Here is a 19,439-nt window from a genome sequence, read left to right as displayed (position 1 = left end):
TGCCAAGTTTCTAAAGAGTTTACTCGGGAAAATAATGATAATGATAATTCAAGCCATGATGCATTCAGTTACATATACGTAACATTATTCAATATATGGGTTAAAAACATGGAGTTCTTATTATAGCTGACACACCGAACTGACAAAAAAATAAAAATCACGATTGGAAATTTTATGAACTCATTGTAAATATATCAAAACTTAATTTTTGATTAGTAATGTGCATTGCTAAGAACTTAATTTGGACAACTTTAAAGATGATTTTGTCAAATTTTCGATTTTTTCGCATCCTCAGATTCCAGATTTTCAAATAGTTGTATCTCAGCAAGATATTGTCCGATCCTAATAAACCACACATCAATCAAAATATTATTTATTCAGCTTTCAGAAGATTCATAGTTATCAATTTAAAAAAAAAAATAAAAAATAAATTACTATCTCCACAATGCCCCCCCCCCCCCAAAATCCAAGATATTCTAAAAAAACACGATATTTTCTAAAACTAAGGGATAAATATGATCATTTTTTGCTGAAAGCTAATTGAAAACAGTTAAATCAGAGCAGTAAAAGAGCTATGAAAGAACACAGTAAAATTGAATAATTCTAAACAGGATTTTCATCAAGTCTCTTTAAATTTGGGGCAAATTTCAACCCCACCAAAGCTGCAGAACAGCACTGAAAATCACCAACACCATTAAAAACTCTTTTTTTGATCGATTTATTGGATCCTTGAGTAAAATCTAATGAGCTCATTCATTTGAATGGTATTGTGATTATGAACACAAAATAATAATCAACTTTAATATTCAGTGAAGACGATCAGACTGGCTTTTATTTGATGGGGGCGGTGAGGGACCTGGATAATGTGGTTGTCAGAATTATACCGAATTATCTCTCTCTCTTTCTGTCTGTGTGTCTCTCTTAACTTTGCCTTTTCTTTCGAGTGAACTCAAGACTTCAGCCATGTTGAGTCTTTTTTTCTCCAGATGTCTGAGAGCTGCACTGCTGTTACCTGCATACTATTTCCCATCTTATCTCGCTTTTGAAGAATTAAAAGCCTATACTGTGCCATACGCTCATGTTCCAGACCCAATTCAGATTAATTTTGCATCACTGCTAGAATCGCCCGCTGTGCTAATTAGCGCGTGCACGGTCACTTCCTGTCTGTCTCATTACGGTTGTCTTACAGAACTCCACACAGAACGACGGCTCGTGATCAGCAACCCTGAAATTGTGCTTAATGAAGGATCAAATCCAAATCACCTTGATTATTGTTATCTGTATTCGCAATTATGACCAACAGACCTTCCTCTTGTGTTATGTACCGCGGTAATTACATGGTACAGAATGATTACCATATGTGAATACCATAGTGTTTCAGATAAAAAAAAAATCATATTATCTTTTAACTCCATGACTTGATAAAATATTGCAATCAAATGATTTATTTTTTATTTTTTCGGTTTATTAAATTATTATTGGAGTACCTAGAATGAAATACTATTTCTGTCTTTATACTTTAATGTTTCACGTTATTATTATTTGATTGACAGGTGATCTGACCAATCAGAATGCAGAATCCGTCCAGACAGTATTGCTGTTTCTTTACTCATTTGTTCTTGAGTGAGAGTGGTTTCAAAATAAATCCTACACCAATTTTTTTTATTTCAGTAGTGCTTGAAATTGTGATTTTCTTCACTTAAATTAAACGTGTGTGTTGTTTTGGTTCCTTTTTAACAAGGATTCAGAAAAAGTCAAGAAAACAGGCCGAGCAAATATAAAGTTTGTAGTCATATTAGAAGCTTATGGGGTTTAACACAGAGAACTGTGTGTGTGCGCGCGTGTGTGTGTGTCTGTGTGTGTGTGTGTGTGTGTGTGTGTGTGTGTCTGTGTTTCTTAAGTAGATCCGAAGGAAACATGCTGTGAAATTTCCCTCTTTCCTCCCGATCAGAGTCCGTCCTCCTCATTCGCTGGGAAATCGATGTTCGCTGGACTGCTATTAAGGGGAGTTTAATTGCAAATAAAAGAGGATTTATCACTGCTGCCTGTATGTAGAGGAGCACTGCTGCATTCTGGGTAATGAGCTGAGGGGGCGGACGGCGCTGTGCTTCACACTGATCCTCTCACTCACTGACACACAGATGTGCATCTGCTCCAAAACCTAGTTGGCTGCCTAGGTAGGCAGGATTTTAAGGGGGCACAAGTGCACTACAGCGACAAAGCTGATCTAAATAGTATAACTCATCTATTGCACACCATTTATTGCATGCCTTCTGATTGATAGTTTTTTATCACCAGAAGATGAACATGGAAGAACATTTACCAGTTCTAAGACACTTTCTGTGTTTCCTCTCAGTTGGTGTGCTGCCTTAGAAGGGCGCTGCCTATGTAGACAGCACAGGAGTTGACTAGGTTTTGGAGCAGAGCTACAGATTGGGAGGACTTTTGGAGCTGCGATGCAGCAAATCCTGGAAGAGGCCTAGGAAGTGAAGTCTTGGATCTTTGCTTGTTTTCGCTGGAATGGTGAGTCTCTAAATAGTTTGGCGGCTGTAGAGGAAGTGGGCCTGCTGGAGCATCGCTAGCCTTGATGCTGTTCTCAGAAACCATCTGAGATGGAAACAACAATCTTCTGCTGTCAGAGCGACAAATGTTCAGGGAAACCTTCAAGAAGGGGCATATATTGAGTTTGAGATACTTAATACGAGGGATCCAGACAGAAAAGTCCCTCGGCTGTCAGATATAGAGATGCATTCAATATCTTGTCTTTATTTCAGTCTTCTCAGACCTGCTAGATGTTCTGTAGAATCACATTACACTCTCAAAAACAAAGGTTCAATAGAAAAACCTTCAATCCCATTGAAGAACCTTTCAGTGAGCAATAGTTCCGCTCCTTGATTCTGATTGGCTGAGCCGCATTCCAAGCTGTTTTAAATAACTACAAAGTAACATACACCTTTGTTTATGTTTGTGTGTTGCTCGGCAACCGGTTTGTTCCAAACAACAACTGTTTCTGAGGAGTTACATTGTTTGGTGGAAGAATAGTTTTTTTATTAATATCATTACACGTTATTTGTTCGGTTTTATTTTGTGAAACGTTATTATATATATGGAATAACTTTTTTATAAAAGCAATTCCTAAACGCTTCCATATTTGTCCACTATTGTGGACACCAACAATGCAAAAAAAAAACTTAATTCTAAGACGGTAGAAAAGCTAACACATTACCCTTCTAATCTCCTCCTGATTTAGTGCAGAATATCCCTGGACGCTTCAGATGTTGTCCTCTCTGTAATCCCAGTATGGCATTATTGTGGGGTTTTACGGCTTGATCTGAAGTTAGAGAGCTGAGAAGTGAAGCTGGAGACTGTGATTGCTGGGTAAAACATGCCTGACAGCCCAGCGTTACAGAGCCCATGATAAATGAACAGATGAGATAATATTGGCCCTCGCAGTCCTGCACCGGGACAGTAACTGAGAATTGATTCTTTTATAAAGGAGCTGCTGCATTACCATACTGATGGAGCTGCATTTCACTCGCCCAGACGTTTTTAATGCACTGATCTTTTGTTGTGTGCACTAACAACTTCTTATGGCATCTTGTTTATTGCTGTGATGAGGAGGCGCCACTGAGCTCTTCATCACTCCCCAATTGGCTTCCTTAAAATATAACACGATGCCAGGATGTCTCTCGGCTAATGAGACCCTCTGGCTCCATGAGCGGCTCGCTGAAGAGACCTGATGATTAGTGTCTGGAGCACACGGGGAACCTTCTGCACCTGTCTGATTCTGACCCTATGAGATGCTGTGAGGTCTAATTGTGCTTCAGTTCTAATTTGGGCAAAACAAGGTGTCTTTGTGTAAAAGAAGAGGTGATTAGGCCTGAAAATGTTGTGGCTCACTGGGTTTGGATCACACACTCTTCTTGCCTGAGAAGAGAGACAGTGAGACAATAATGACTTTTCTCGTAATAAAAAAAGAATGAAAAATATATATATATAAAGGTCATAAATGAGATCTAAAATCAGAATCGCGAGATATAAACTGGCAGTTCTGAAATGTAATTGCAACGTATTATTTCATAATTCAGTTTTTTTCACATGATTATGACTTCTCATGCAATTCTAAAAAAACAAGTCAGAAATGTGAGATATAAACTTTTTCACTTAATTGTGGGAATTGTTTCTGATGAAAAAAAAAAAAGTGTAATCGCAACTTTTATGAGATAAAAAGCTTTAATTACCTTTATTTTATTCCGTGCATGGGGGAAATAAACCTAAAACCACAATTAATTTTTAAAAAATATTTTATTTTAGCTAGTCGCCAATGTATAATTAATTAATAAATTAAAACTGATGAAACTACAACAACGAAAACTCAAATTTATTTAGACTCTAAAAACATTAACAAAATTACTGAAACTTTAAAACTAAACGGAAAACAAAATAAAAACTTAATTTTACAATCTAAAACTATAATACTGTATCCCACAATGCAATGCACTTAACCTGATCGTCAATTCCAAGCGTGTCAGTTCAAATGAAGGTAAAATCATCTGCAAATGCTATTTATTATTATTATTATCATCTGACTGTCAATAAGCAAATATGTTAGACTAGACTAGATATGTTTGCAAAGGAAAAGAGCAGCATGAACATTCTCCTAAACGTCTCCTTTTGTGTTCTTCGGGAAAAAGTGAGTAATTCAGGTTTTGAGTGACATGATATTAATGAAAGTGTCCATTTCTGGCTCTGACCGCGGTTGTTCTGGGTCTGTTTGTTGGAGAAATGTCATCTCTGCAGCTCCTCGCCTCCTCTGGCCGCGGTTTCTTCACTTCTTCGCCTCTGTGGATGAATTTTGTGTCGCACGGCTTGCCAAAGTCACCGATAACATCCATGAGCAGGTGCAGTTCCACTGCGATATCAGATACAGGAGATCTCTGGAGCTCTGCTAGTAAACCTGAGAGAAACACACACACACACACACACACACACACACACACATGGGCTTATCTGAGCGGATATGACAGGAAGATACCCCAGAGTGAGAGCAGTTTAATGGAAGAAGTAAAGTTTTGTTATTGGGGGCTGAGATAGGCTTTGTGATTAATTACATGTCTCTCTCTCTCTCTCTCTCTCTCTCTCTCTCTCTCTCTCTCTCTCTCTCTCTCTCTCTGAAGTGAAAGGCGCTGGCCTGTGACTAATATTTATGAGTCTCGGTCACATCTGACATTTCCCAGCACTTCTGAACTTCTGTTTTTTCTGCATCTGTTAAAAGTCGTTTGCATTAGTTTGTTTACTTCCCTCTTTTGCTGTGCACATTCATACACAACTAGTACCAGAAGTCCAGGGATGGTAACAAAGAACAAAAAATTAGAAAGCTAAACAATGTATTTTTGAATATTTGGGGGTAATCATTTATGCATTTGAAAACACGGTTTTGCTTTAGAACATTATTAATATTTAAAACTTATAGAATATACTATTTGAGTGTGGGTTTTATGGTAGATTACTGGTTTAAATGAATCTAGTGAAAGGCTTTGTTTATTTCCAAAGAAAACTATGAAACGGGAAATGACAGCAGAGAGAAGTCAATGCTCATGTTTGTGTTGAAAGATGCTTCAAACCATCAAAATATTTTAGTTTAATTATTTTTTTTTACTTAGTTATTAATAATTTTTATATTATTTAATATTTTAGTATTTAAATTTTTTTTAATTGAAAATCCCAATGTATTAATGATTTTTAAAAATGTTAATAAAAATAATTTTTGTTTAAAAAATATAGTTAACTAAAATCTAAAATCATTTTTTAAAAATCTTAAATTATATCTCTAAAATTGTTTACAACATTTCTACATTTAGTTTCATTCATAACACTACAATAATTAAAATGAAATAAATTCAAATATATTTTTAAAAATTATAAAAAATAATCAAATACTAAAGATGCTAAACCTTGAACTAGAATCAAATATATATATTATATATATATATATTCAAGCTATAAGAAAGAAAAATATGATGTAATATGAGTTTTTTTCATTAAATCAAAATGTTTGTTCCAAATGCTATAAATATGAGACATTCCTAAGAACATCTTTATGGGCTTTTTGGAGGATTCTCTTGTAATCGTGACAGTAATCTGACAGAACGCAGCCGGCCGTCTCGAGATCTGTGTGTTTTTAAGGAGGATCTGCTTGACTGAAGGAATAACAGTTTGAACGTGATGTAAAAACTCACACCTGATCCCAGAAATGTGAATAATCTCTCCGGCACGCTTTCTCTTCCTGTGCTAATAGTCTGGAAACACCATCCTCGGACCTAAAAATGCATCCTTCAGGTCCAATCTGTCATGAGCTCCACGGATGCTTTTGGTTTCACTGGAAGCTTCTTGGAAAACCCAGATTAAATCAGTGTTTTTCCATTGAAAATCTTTTGAGAGCCAGAGGCACAACTCCATGTTGTTGTTTTCACTTGGTTTATATGCCTCATATTTTCATGTTCAGGTGAGAGTTCAGCTGAATTATTATTTCTGAGGTATTATTGTGCTTTTCTAAGCCGTTGGAGTTTCACCAGCTGATAAAACGGGGCAAATAAATCTCATAAAACATTGAAGGAGCGACACAGAAATACAGGAGCGCAGCTAAAGCCACTACAAGCTTGGCTTCATAAAGCTGTCTGGCCTTTCTTCAGATCCGTCTTTAGAGATCAGCCGTTAATACGCCGTCTGAGCTTGGTTTGGGAAGTTTGTGAGGGTCAGAGATGCTCCTTGGCTTCTCCTGATGAATGTTGTGCGAGATCCAGACTGGCGCTTTGCGTTCATGCTTCACGTGTTTCCCCGAGGCTCAAGAAAACCTTCACAGCTCCAGCGAGAGAAGAAAAGAGATTAAAGATATTAAATATTCCAAATACATGCACTTTTATAACAGACGAGTGAGTTTCGAGAGGTCACATTTGACTTTTTCCCAGCTGAAGTTCACTTATAGAAGCAAAAACAGATGTAAAATCATTTTTGACCTGCTTTCAGACCCTTGCGTTAATTAATTAGACTGTTTATGTGCAGCTTTATTCTCTACATGACCTGCTTCTGGACATGAGAGCCTTCAGATTTGAGTCTTAATTAATGTATATCAAATATTTATAAGGCATAATGTTCCATAAGTTCACTTTAAGAAAGTTGTTTGTCCTGACGTTTATATAACTATTAAAAATCATTAGTGAGAGTTGTGAGAATGTTTCCTGTTAGCTGGGAAAGAGCCAGCGCAGTGATGTCACTCTTAGAATGTTTGAGCGTGTTGCTAAGTAACAGGCTGTCAATCAGAAACTCCCTCATTGAGTACAGTGGCATTCGAAAGTTTGGGAACCCCCTGCAGAATCTGTGAGTACTGAGAGTACTAAATTAAAAATAACATGCATTTAGTATGATCTCTCTTATTTTGTTAAAATTATTCACATTTTCACAGATTCTGCAAGGGGTTCCCAAACTTTCGAGTGCCCCTGTATTCATGAGCTGTGTGGATTTCTTCAGCATACAGTATGAAGAATCCGGTTTCATCCATCTCTGTTTCTGCTGTTTGTCTGCGTTTAGAGCTCTCTTCATCTGAATTAATAATGGAAAGCAGTTTAATGCGCCACTGACTTGTGCTGTTTTCAGCCTCTCTGCTAATAAAGGCTCGTGTTTGATCAGATAAACACCCTCTCCGAGTGCAGTCAATTTGTTTTCTGCGAGAGCGTCTTCATTCTCTGCTGTAGGAACAGCAGGAGACTCTTACCTTTAGACTTTAAATTGGAAAAAAATAAATAAAAACAACAACAACACATATTTATCAATGCATGCTGTCTAAAATATTTTCATAAGTTTACATACCCCTTGAAGAATATGCAAAATGTTAATAATTTTAACAAAATAAGAAAAATCATGAAAATTGCATGTTATTTTTTATTAAGTACTGTCTTGAATAAGCTTTTTTAAACATTACAGACATTCATATATATACTCCACAAGACAAAATAATAGCTGGATTTATAAACATGATCCGGTTCAAAAGTTTACATACCCTTAAATATTAATACTGTGTGTCATTTCCTGGATGATCCACTTTTTCAAGATACTACTATAAATAATAAATAACATGCCATTTTCATGAGCCAACTTATTTTGTTAAAATTATTAACATTTTGCATATTCTTCAAGGGGTATGTAAACTTATGAGCACAACTGTGTATATAAAATATAATTGAAATAATATTCATAGTTATAAATGAATTTCAGTGAAATGCATTATTAAAATAACATATACAAGCAATGTATAATTGTATAATATAGAAATATATTATTTAGGTTAATATCAAAAATAATAATATAATAAAACAAATGTGTAAAGTGAATTTAATGGAGCGTGCCAAAATTTACAAAATGTAAAAATCCCCAAAATTTTAAATATACATGAACATATATGTGAACATTTGGGCGGCATTATGCAAATATTTCCACATAGTGATGTAGAGATGTGGGGGCGTGTCTAAACGAGGTGTTTTAGGGGGCGTGGCAGGGTCTTAACTTCCATAAAGAATATCTCTTTGGGTTTGAGTCTTTGCAATCTTCTTCATGCACTAAGAGCTTGTCACACTCCAACGAGAAAGAAAAAATGTAATCACATCACATGACCTCTTTAAACAGCACCGGCGTGCATCCAACGTTTCATCTGACACGAATAATCAGCATTCATCTCATGTTTGCTCTAATGTTTCGGAGAATTTGATGATGTTTCATCAGCAGTGCTGAATTGAGTCTTAACCACGTCCCATTTCGCGCGCTTTCTGTCTCCGTCTCGCTGAGTTTAATTGCCTTCGAGCGCGCGCTCCTGCAATTAAGCTGTCAGGCGCTCTCTCTGGACGACCGTCACCTCGCTCCAATCACACTCGGTGCATTTATTCCAGTCTGTGGGAAAGCGTGGCTGTCCAAAACATATTTCCATTAGTGCGATTATCCCACGTGCGTGCGTCTGTCTCTGCAGATGCGGCGAAGTTAATGTGCTGTCAGTCAGTTCAGTGTTTACTGTATGAGCTCATGTTTGACCACACATACAGAGTCAAGTTTACTTTCCTGAACGTCACTTCTCAAGGTTTTGTTTTATTGTTAGAAGCAAGAAGCATCGGTTGATTTTAGCTGCTATACAGTAGTATAGTTTACACACGCTCTAGTTGTTCCAATCATACGTGACTCTGAAGCACAATAGCAGTCTTAAGTCGTCTCCAGAGTATATTTGTAGAAATAGCCAACAATACAATGTATGAGTCAAAATTATACATTTTTCTTTTCTGCCACAAATCATTAGGATATTCAGTAAACATCATGTTCCATGAAGATATTTAGTAAATTTCCTACCGTAAATATATCGAAACTTCCTTTTTGATTAGTAATATGCATTGCTAAGAATTCATTTGGACAACTTTAAAGGCAATATATTCAATATTTTTTGCACAACCTATAAGCTACACATTGTCTGATCCTAATAAACCATACATCAACGGAAAGCGTATTCATTCAGATTTCAGAAGATTTTCAGAAGACTGTGCTCCAGAGTCATGTATGTATAGGTAGATGCACTGTTAGCGGCCATATTGGAAAGGTCAAAACCAGTCCACAAGTTGCCTATATGAATATCTAATTGACTTAAGCAGGTAGTTTTGCTAAACTAACACAATGCAAGATGAAGCCGTTAGCTAACACAACATTTAATAGTTGCTATAGTTTAAAATGATAAGGAGAAGATATTTTAAAGGAAGTTAGTAACCAAACAGCTGCTGGTAGCCAAAGACTTCCAAAGTATCAAAAAAATACTGTAAATATCCTCTTTCTCACTTAACAAATATAAGTTTTAAGACCCTTTTGCTAACACAGCCGTTATATTTAAATGTTACTTCTCGGAACATTCAAATTTTTTTTCGAATGATAAAGGAACATTCCATTTGATCATTTAACAGAATGTCATGTTCTCCGAACGTTCCGAAACAAAAGTAACATTTAAAAAACACTTGATGAACATCTAACTAAAATGTTTCAGGGAAAAACATTCCATGAATGATAATGACATGAAAATAATGTTTTTGTGCTAATATTATCTGAACGTTATTAAAGGCCAGATTTTTTACATGATCAGTCTTGTTGATGTTACAAACTTTTCAATTCTTCAACTTAGCAGCTCTCAGTCTAGTTTCAATAAATGCATTTTTGTACCGGAGAGGACGGTTTGAGTCCTGAACATTACAGTGTGTTTTATAGTGCACTGAATTATTTAATTTGATACGATTTTTCATCTGATTACTGCACTTTTATCTCCGGAGAGCTCTGTTTTCCCTGCACACTCTCTCTTTGTTCTGTCTCAGAGTTTCATTGCTGTGATTCATGGCCATTCGGTCCCTGAGCCGTTATTCAGAGACTGTGGGAGAAACCCAGAGTACAGAACAGCAGTCCAGCCTTCACCAGCATCAGCATCATCATCATCATCACGTATCTGTGACCCCAGGTGATCCAGAATCTCTCCTCGCATTCTCGAGTTTGTGTTTATTTATCTCATCTGGGCCCTCGCTGGTGCTGGACGAGTGTGTGTGTGTGTGTGTGTGTGTGTGTGTGTGTTGATGTTGACTCTTCCACTGAGAAACACTATTTAGAAGCTACTGTTTTTCACTCGGTGTCCCAGTTCACATCCTTAAGCTTCACTGTGCACATAGTTTAGAGGATATAGGATGCTATTGGGACATACTCTTTCAATTTTTAAAAAGCAGAAAACAAAACGGAAACATAATAAGGTGGCAATAATGGTAGTAAAAAGAACAAACTAAGCAAACAAGGAATAAAATAAAGTACAAGACGTATGCCATAAAAATGAATTTAGAGACTATAAAACAAAGTCCTCTAAAATAATGAACAAAAGTTCTTCCAGTAATGTTAATAGTAAGTTTGTTCACAGTTATCTGGTCTTTAATAACGCTCTTAAAAATTCATCAATCTTGGAATGTTTTTTCTTTTTTTCATGAAACATTTGACTTTGATGTTTATCTAATGTTTTATATATATATAAATATATAATAACATTATTTTAGAACGTCCAGTTTTTTAAATGTTTTAAAAACATAATTTCTTGGGGTTTTTTTGTGAATATTAAGGAAAAAGTTTAAATTATAATTTTGTAAACGTCACGAGAATGTTACTTTTGGAAGTTCTGAACATTTTGAAACAAGTTGTAACATTTAACATTGTTACATTTAAAAAAACGTTATCCAAGTGAAAAAAAAACAACTATACTTTATTATATTTGTAATATATTCCCTGTTTTAATAGCACACTGCAAATCTTTAAATATATCTAAAGTATATTAGCATCATGCCTATTTTACAATACAACTTTTAACACATTTTAAAACAATTCTAATTTCGTACATTTTCTAAAAATATATTTTACTAAATAATTTTTTATTATATTTATGTGCACTTCACTAAAATATATTTTATGAATATTTTTTAGCTGTGTACTTAAAGTGATCATTACTTCATATACTTTTTAAATAACCTGAAGTTGTACACGTCACATTTTTGAGCAAATTTTAAGTTTACTTCTTCATGGATTCCAGTTCATTACTTTCATTGTTTTCAGAAAGTAATAAAACAAATAAATAAAGCGAATGCATTATAAAGTGTACAGTAAAGTAAACAGTGTCTGTATGAACGTCCAACTAAAATGTTTAAGGAAGAAAATAGTTCCATGAATGATTTGTAAATAATGTTTTGAGAACATTATTAAAGACCAGAAAACTCTGAACAAATATTCTATTAATGTTACTGAAAAAAAACAGAACTTTAAGAGAACCTGCTTTGAAAAGCCGTGTCTGTGGATCAGATTGTATGTGACAGACAGGTGATTTACCGTATGCAGGGCTGGTGTCTTAGACGTGGTTCTCCATCGCGCTCTTTTACTGGGTTTAAAAGCAGATAAACCGGTGCTTTTATACACAACATCACGGAGCAGCAATTACAGCTATTCAGAGACACAAAGCCAACAATCGCAGGACATTTACATATCTGAGGTTCCCAGCAGCAATTACTTCAAGAGGCTCAGAAGAGCGCCCACCTGGATTCAAACCCAAATAACAACTTAAAGTATTCTCTGAAGAAGAGAGTCCCGCATTAATAGACAGAAACACGCTCCTGTAGCGACACCAATGGGTCTCAAAACACACATCAGGTGCTCGTGGATTCGACTGAGATCAGACGATTCTCCAGAGATCTCGTGTGTCTCCTCTCGAGTTTCGGAAGAGATCTAAACCCTAACCCTAACCTCCATAACTGTGCTCGGATTGACCAAGATCACAAAGTCAAAGATCTGTTGTGTGAAAACAGTTGACTTATTTGTTGCAGCACTTAGTTTGTTTATAGCCTTGAGAGTTATTGAACTGAACTGAATCAACAGAACTGAATTAACGACTCTGTTAGTTTCTATAGAGCTGGTTTACAGCTGAAATTGAGTTGATCTCAATGATTGAACTTTATACCATTGACACTCTTATTCAACTGTTTTGAACTAAACTGAGCTGAATAATGACTCTATTGTCTTCTATTAAGATTCTAATAAGTTTGAGAGTTATTGAACTGAACTGAATCAACATTAAAACTGAACTGATCTGAATAACAACACAGCTATCTTCTGTAGATCTGCTTTTAAAAGTGAAATCATAATTGATCAATTTCGCAACATTGGTATTATTGAACCAAACTGAATCAACATTGAACTGAATTGAGCTCAAAAGATGCTTTAGAACTGAAATTGAATTCGCTTCTAAACATTGACACTGTTGTTGGGGAGAATTGAATCTGGATAAGGACTCTATTGTCCTCTGAAGAGCCGGTAAATTAAATTTCTTACATAATTTATTAGTTTCGCATAATTGACACTTCCTGCAATAAACTGAATCGATAGTTGAGCTGAATATTAAAGACAGTTGTCTCCCGAAGAGCAATTTTTTTAGAGCTGAAATTCAATTTGTTTCGTGATTGATGAATTCTAGAAACATTGACATTTATTGAAATTAATTAATTGGGCCATCTTAGATGGATAATAAAGAGTGCTCATATTTTCCTGTGGACTCATGTGTAATGGTAGGACTCTCATTCTGACGGCACCCATCCACTGCAGAGCATCCATTGCTGAGATACTGATGCAATGCTGCATTTCTCCAAATCTGACGAAGAAACGACTCTGGGATGAGACTGAGAGTAAGAGCATTTCAGCACATTTTCATTTTCTAGTGAAATACATCCATTGAAACTTTCCATTGCACAAAAAGGTTCTAAGCTGAAAAAGTTTATTTAGATTTAAAAAAAAAGTCTTTGGAAGGCCAAAGGTGATGTTTAGTGGCTTCACACAGGTGTAAAGAATAACTTTAAACAGCAACATCATCCACTAACAAACACAATACTGCTTTTCTTCATCTTCAGCTCTACATCTAAATGATGTTTCTGCACCTTTATTTACAAACAGTTACACGTCTCTAAGTGTCCCCGAGATGCAGTGTGTGAACATGTGGTGAAGTTTGAGATGCATCTGTTGCTGGACTCTGTGTGAACCTCAGATTCTCCTGCAGTCCGTCGCCAGTGAACACAGCCGTTAGCTGGAACAACAGTCTCTGAATTCCTGAACACTGAGACTGTTTTCACGCAGCACTGGATGCTGATGTTAAATATCCTAAAAACATTGCATCCCCTCTAGATGATTTATGTGAAGCAGTGTGTGTGTGGATTCATCCTGGTAACAAATAAAAAACTTTTCATTTGAGGCAACCTCAAAGGGAAAGATTATATGTAAATTAAACTTCATTATCTACTAATTATCTTTGGAGTAGAGTTATTATTACTATTATTGTTATTTTACATGGATTAAAGAATAGCTTTAATACTTTGGGTTTATAATAGCTGGGGTTTGTAATCCCAGATATACTATTAGGCTTAATACTATTATTATTATTTAGTAATATTTTAAATTTGCCCAATTTACTAGCATGTTTCTAGTGTGATTAGCATGTTACTAGCATGCAGATAGCATGAGTAGCAAGTAACTAGCATGTCATCAACATGATTAGCTAATTACTAGCATGTTTCTAGCATGATTAGCAAGTAACTAGTATGTCGCTAGCATGATTATAAAATGACTAGCATGTTTTTAGCATAATTAGCATGTTACTAGCATGTCATTTACATAATTAGCTAGTTACTAGCATGTTGCTAGCATGTTTCTAGCATGATTAGCAAGTAACTAGTATGTCGCTAGCATGATTATAAAATGACTAGCATGTTTTTAGCATAATTAGCATGTTAGTAGCATGTCGTTAACATAATTAGCTAGTTACTAGCATGTTGCTAGCATGTTTCTAGCATGATTAGCAAGTAACTAGTATGTCACTAGCATGATTATAAAATGACTAGCATGTTTCTAGCATGATTAGGATGTTACTAGCATGTCGTTAACATAATTAGCTAGTTACTAGCAAGTTGCTAGCATGTTTCTAGCATGATTAGCATGTTACAAGCATGTTGCTAGCATGATTAGCAAGTAACTAGTATGTCACTAGCATGATTATAAAATGACTAGCATGTTTCTAGCATGATTAGGATGTTACTAGCATGTCGTTAACATAATTAGCTAGTTACTAGCATGTTGGTAGCATGTTTCTAGCACGATTAGCATGTTACAAGCATGTTGCTAGCATGATTAGCAAGTGACTAATAACTGGTATTTCTGATCAAATCAAAATCTTATTCATTAATTTTAGTTTGTAAGTGAATTGTATTTACATTTAAATTTAATATTGTAATTTATTTTTTTGTTTTATTTATTAATTTATTTATTTCAGTTTTAGCTATTTAAAGTTAAACAGAACAAAAATGAAAAATGTGGTCTTGGCAACAAACTGGAATAAAATAAGTTAATATAGGCCTGGGTTATACTAAAAAAAAAATCTATTTTTATATATTTTATTTTATTTCATGTTAACACCCCATATATAACATGGCTGATCTGGATACCACAGAAAGCTGGTTCTGATGAATTTGGTGAGAAAAACAGGCAGATTGTCTTTTGATGATCTCCAGATGAAACACACACACACACACACACATTCCAGCCCGTCATAGAGGGAGGAGAAACAGGTATTATGTTAAAGGAAGAGGGAAACACGAGACTAATGGGGCCAGACTCTCTCTCTCTCCCCTTCTCTCTCTCTCTCTCTCTCTCTCTCTCTCTCTCTCTGTGGTCTGTGAGCTTCTGTTTGTTGACAGCGGAGTCCCTCGGCCGGACTGAAGAGGAGAAACAGGATGACAGCTCTCTGGATTGTGTCTGTGTCTGCGCTGATGTGTCAGATGTCCATCACTGCGTCTCTGCACTGGAGGAAAGGTACAGCAGGAGACACTTACACCACGTTACATCTCATCACACACTTAGAGATCTACACACTTCTGCTTAAACGCTTCAAATTAGTTTTGTGGATACATATAGCATGTGCCAACAGAGTTGAGAAACATCTGTATTCGTCACGAGCTCATATTTCATTAGAACTGAATATGTGTTCTCCAGACTTTGGAAGACAATTCCACTTCTTAATCTCACAATTCTGACTTTTTTTGCACATCTCAAAAATTTGACTTGTTAGATATAAACTCACAATTGCACGGAAAAAGTGTGAGACTTGTGGGATTTTAAAACAACAGAATTTAACTTTTTATGTTAAATTAAAATAGTGAGATTTAAACTAGTTCTGAGAATATTGTAAGAAACAAAGTAATTGTAATGTAATTGTTTTATACAGGCTTCCAAACCAGAGTTATTATGGTTAAATAACACTCAAAGCACTTAGAAAAGAACAACTTTGGCTTAAATGTTATTTTTATTTTAGAGAGTTGCCAAGAAAAAAAAAGTCAAGTGTATTTTTGGGAGGTTTCACTGTTTTTTTATAACTGCAGACTCTTACAAAGATGTAAAAAATGTCCTTTAATTAAAACAAAGTGCTAATGTTTCGGACTGTGAGTGTGTTTTACTGTGAAATCGATGCAGAAACATTCAACTAAAATACTTAATTGGCTCTTTAAGGCCTTTTAGATTCACTTTATGCCTCTCAACAACCCTTTTTTTATTATTTCTTTATTAGATTACAATTCTAAAAAGTTTTCTGGGTTTTTAAAAGAGTAGTTCACCCAAAAAGAGCAAATTCGGTCATTAATTACACCCTCGTTTATCTTCAGAACACAAATGAAGATATTTGCGATGAAATCCGAGAGCTCTCTGACCCTGAAACAGAAACAGTGACACAACTGAAACATTCGAGGTCCAGAAACTTCTTAAGGACATCGTTAAAGAAGTCAATGCGAGCGTAATGTTGTGGAGCTACGAGAATACTTTTTGTGCGCAAAGAAAACAAACGTAATGACTTGAACACAGTTGTGCCGCACAATATCTGTAAACGATTCAGTTAAATCGAAAATCTTATAGACGAGTTGATTTTTCTTTACCAGAGTTGTGAGATATAAGCTGGGAATTGCAAGAAAACAATATAGACTCAAAATTATTATTATTTTTTTTTTTTTAATTGCATCTTTTTTTTTTACATTAAAACTGTCATTTTCTGCCAAACACTGAAATTAATCCACAATGTTCTCAAAACATTAGCACAACATCATCATCTATACATTGTTCACGGAACGTTTTCCTGAAACGTTTTAGCTGAACGATACATTCACAGAACGTTCAAACGCAACGTTCCAAAAATGTTCGCAACAATGTTTCAATGGAATGTTGCCTTCGCATAAACAAGAGAAAACTTTCACGGAACATTCAGTGAAAAACTTCTTTTTAACAAAAAGTTCTGAGAACAGATTTTTGTTAGCTGGGAAAGAATAAGTCACATTTGATGCTTGCAGTGACCATATTTCTTCTTAGTTCTTAATATACATTTTATATTACATTTCATGCTAATGTTTATTGCTTTATTTTAGTGTCAGTATATCATAAAGTTTTAAAAAACAAAAAAATTTTAAAGCTGTATTTTACTGTATTTTTCACGGTAAAGTTCTGGCTGTTTTACATTAAACTGTCGATCTCAAACATCACTGTTCGCTTTAGTCTGAGAATCTAACTGTGCTCTGCTGAAGTGAATCACTGAAGAGAATTGAAACCAGTTGACCAAAAGAGCTGGATTTGATGTATGTGATCAGTCACGTAACACATTACCCATGATCCTCTCTGTCTCCCAGTTCTGTTCCCATCAGCCTCCAGAGTGAAGCGAGGGACGCCAGCGCTGCTCAACCCCACGTTTCAGAAATCAGCGGAGGACGCCAGGCTTCTGTACGAGGTGCGGCCCACGCTGAACAAACCCTCTCAGAGACACAGATGAGATCAAACGAGTCTTACACACATTAAACAGCATTTATAACACACCAACTTCTGTAGAATGATCTGATTCCAGAGAGAAACTGAATGTTTCTGTCAGACTTTGTACGTTGTCTCACATGCTTCTTCTAGAGATCAGGGTTATTACGGTTAACCATAAAAAAGTGTTACTTCAAAATAAAATAAACGTTGACTTAATAAAATAAAATATTAGAAAACGTTTGATTTCAGCTGGTTATAGTTAAGTAAATCAAAACAAAAATAAATAAAAATATTTTTTTCTTAAAATAATATATATATATAAGAAATTGGTTTTATTTCAGCTAGTTTCCAATGGAAAATTCCTGATTTCCATTTGGTTTAACTGATGTAGTAAAATAACTAAAAAATAAAAAAAAAAGATTTACAGACACACAAATATTTTTTTTAAAATGCTAAAAGCTTAACTAAAATGAACATGGATGCAAAAATGATAATAATAATAAAAATATAATTACCGTATTTTCCGGACTATAAGTCTGACTTTTTTTCATAGTTTGGCTGGTTCTGCAACTTATAGTCAGGTGCGACTTATTTTTTAAAATTAATTTGACATGAACCAATAGAAAACATTACCGTCTCCAGCCGCCAGAGGGCGCTCTATGCTGCTCAGTTCTCCTGTAGTTTACACTGAAGACATAGAGCGCCCTCTCGCGGCTGGAGACGGTAATGTGACCTCTTGGTTCTTGATTCTAAATGAATGCAACTTATAGTCCACTGCGACTTATATTCCGAAAATACGGTATAAAAATATGACTGATGTTTCTCTAAAGAGCTGAGGTGAATCTGAGGTGAATGTCTTGTTTGTTGCACAGGTGTTGTGGTCCGGAGGGTACATGGACGCGGTGAACGGGACGCTCCACATCTCCGATCAGGAGCTGGCGTCCATGAGAAAGCTGGAGGTTCTGGAGGTCCTGTGTGAGGACGTGCTTCCCAGAAGCCTCTCTGAGATCCAGCGGCTCAGTGCTCAGCTGGAGCTTCGGCGTGGCTCGCTCCGGATGGATGACTTCGAGCGCACCGTCCTCACCAATGGTGTACACCGCCCAACAGCTGCCACACACCAGCCCCGGCCACCAGAGGGAGCTGTGGGCCAACACACTCCTACGACTCTATACCGCCATCAGAGGAGACCTGCGGCCTGCAGAGAATTAACGTCCTCTGAGACACATTTACACAAACAGATTGGGAAGAAGAAAGACAAACACTGTAGTTATAATATTGAAGATCCACGGATGAAAGTTTAGTACGGATGAAGTTACACCATATTTTAGATTTGACACATTTAATAGGTGTGCAGTATTATTTAAATTATATGAATTATGTGTTATGTTATCCTAAAGAAATGGTGGTTTACTTCGGAGCATTAAAAGTGGAACTCATTATTCTCACATAGTAGGCCTTTATTTGTCACAAATACATTTCTTATCTATATTTTTTAATTCGTTTAATAAAACAGCATGCATTTTTGTCACTTAACTACTTTGTTATTCATCATCTGTCCTTAGATATTTGTCTTTACACTGATTAAGAAATTGTTGCATGTTTTATAAATTATTTCCTTTATTTTAATAAAATGTGAGGCACTGTATAATTTCATTCCTATTATTTAGGCCTAAATAAAACAAGAAACGAACAAATGTACTTGTGGCAATAATATTTACTTAACCTGCTTTATATATCTTTATTATTTAATGCAAAAGAGATTTATTAAAATAAGTATATAAGAGTCATGCATCCGGTTTATCTTGACCAAGAACAACTAATGACCATGAATTTGAGCAGCATCGGCCGTTAGATCATTTTAATCCTCAAATAGTCTTCAATGTCCAGCTTATAACTGCATCTGTCCTGGTTGGAGACTTGTAGAGATTAACTTTAATGAGGATCCTATGCTGTAATTGAAAAGAAATGTTCTTTATTATTATTCATATTCCAAGAGTTTGTGTGAAGATATTTAATGTGCATGC

The 19,439-nt window shown here is 35.6% G+C and overlaps 1 protein-coding gene across 1 annotated transcript; it reads left to right on the top strand.

Moving 5' to 3' along the window:
• Nucleotides 1-15,169: 15,169 nt before the first annotated feature.
• LOC113071339 (protein FAM180A-like) lies at nt 15,170-18,937 on the top strand. The gene is given in 4 exon segments (XM_026244703.1): nt 15,170-15,444; nt 17,298-17,395; nt 18,288-18,500; nt 18,502-18,937. Coding segments are annotated over 4 exon segments (513 nt in total). The 5' UTR covers nt 15,170-15,365; the 3' UTR covers nt 18,625-18,937.
• Nucleotides 18,938-19,439: the final 502 nt, after the last annotated feature.

The sequence above is a fragment of the Carassius auratus genome, unplaced genomic scaffold, assembly GCF_003368295.1.
Source record: "Carassius auratus strain Wakin unplaced genomic scaffold, ASM336829v1 scaf_tig00007156, whole genome shotgun sequence".
Lineage (NCBI taxonomy): Eukaryota > Metazoa > Chordata > Actinopteri > Cypriniformes > Cyprinidae > Carassius > Carassius auratus.
Note: the sequence above shows the minus strand (reverse complement) of the source record. Positions and strands in the feature narration are given on the sequence as shown.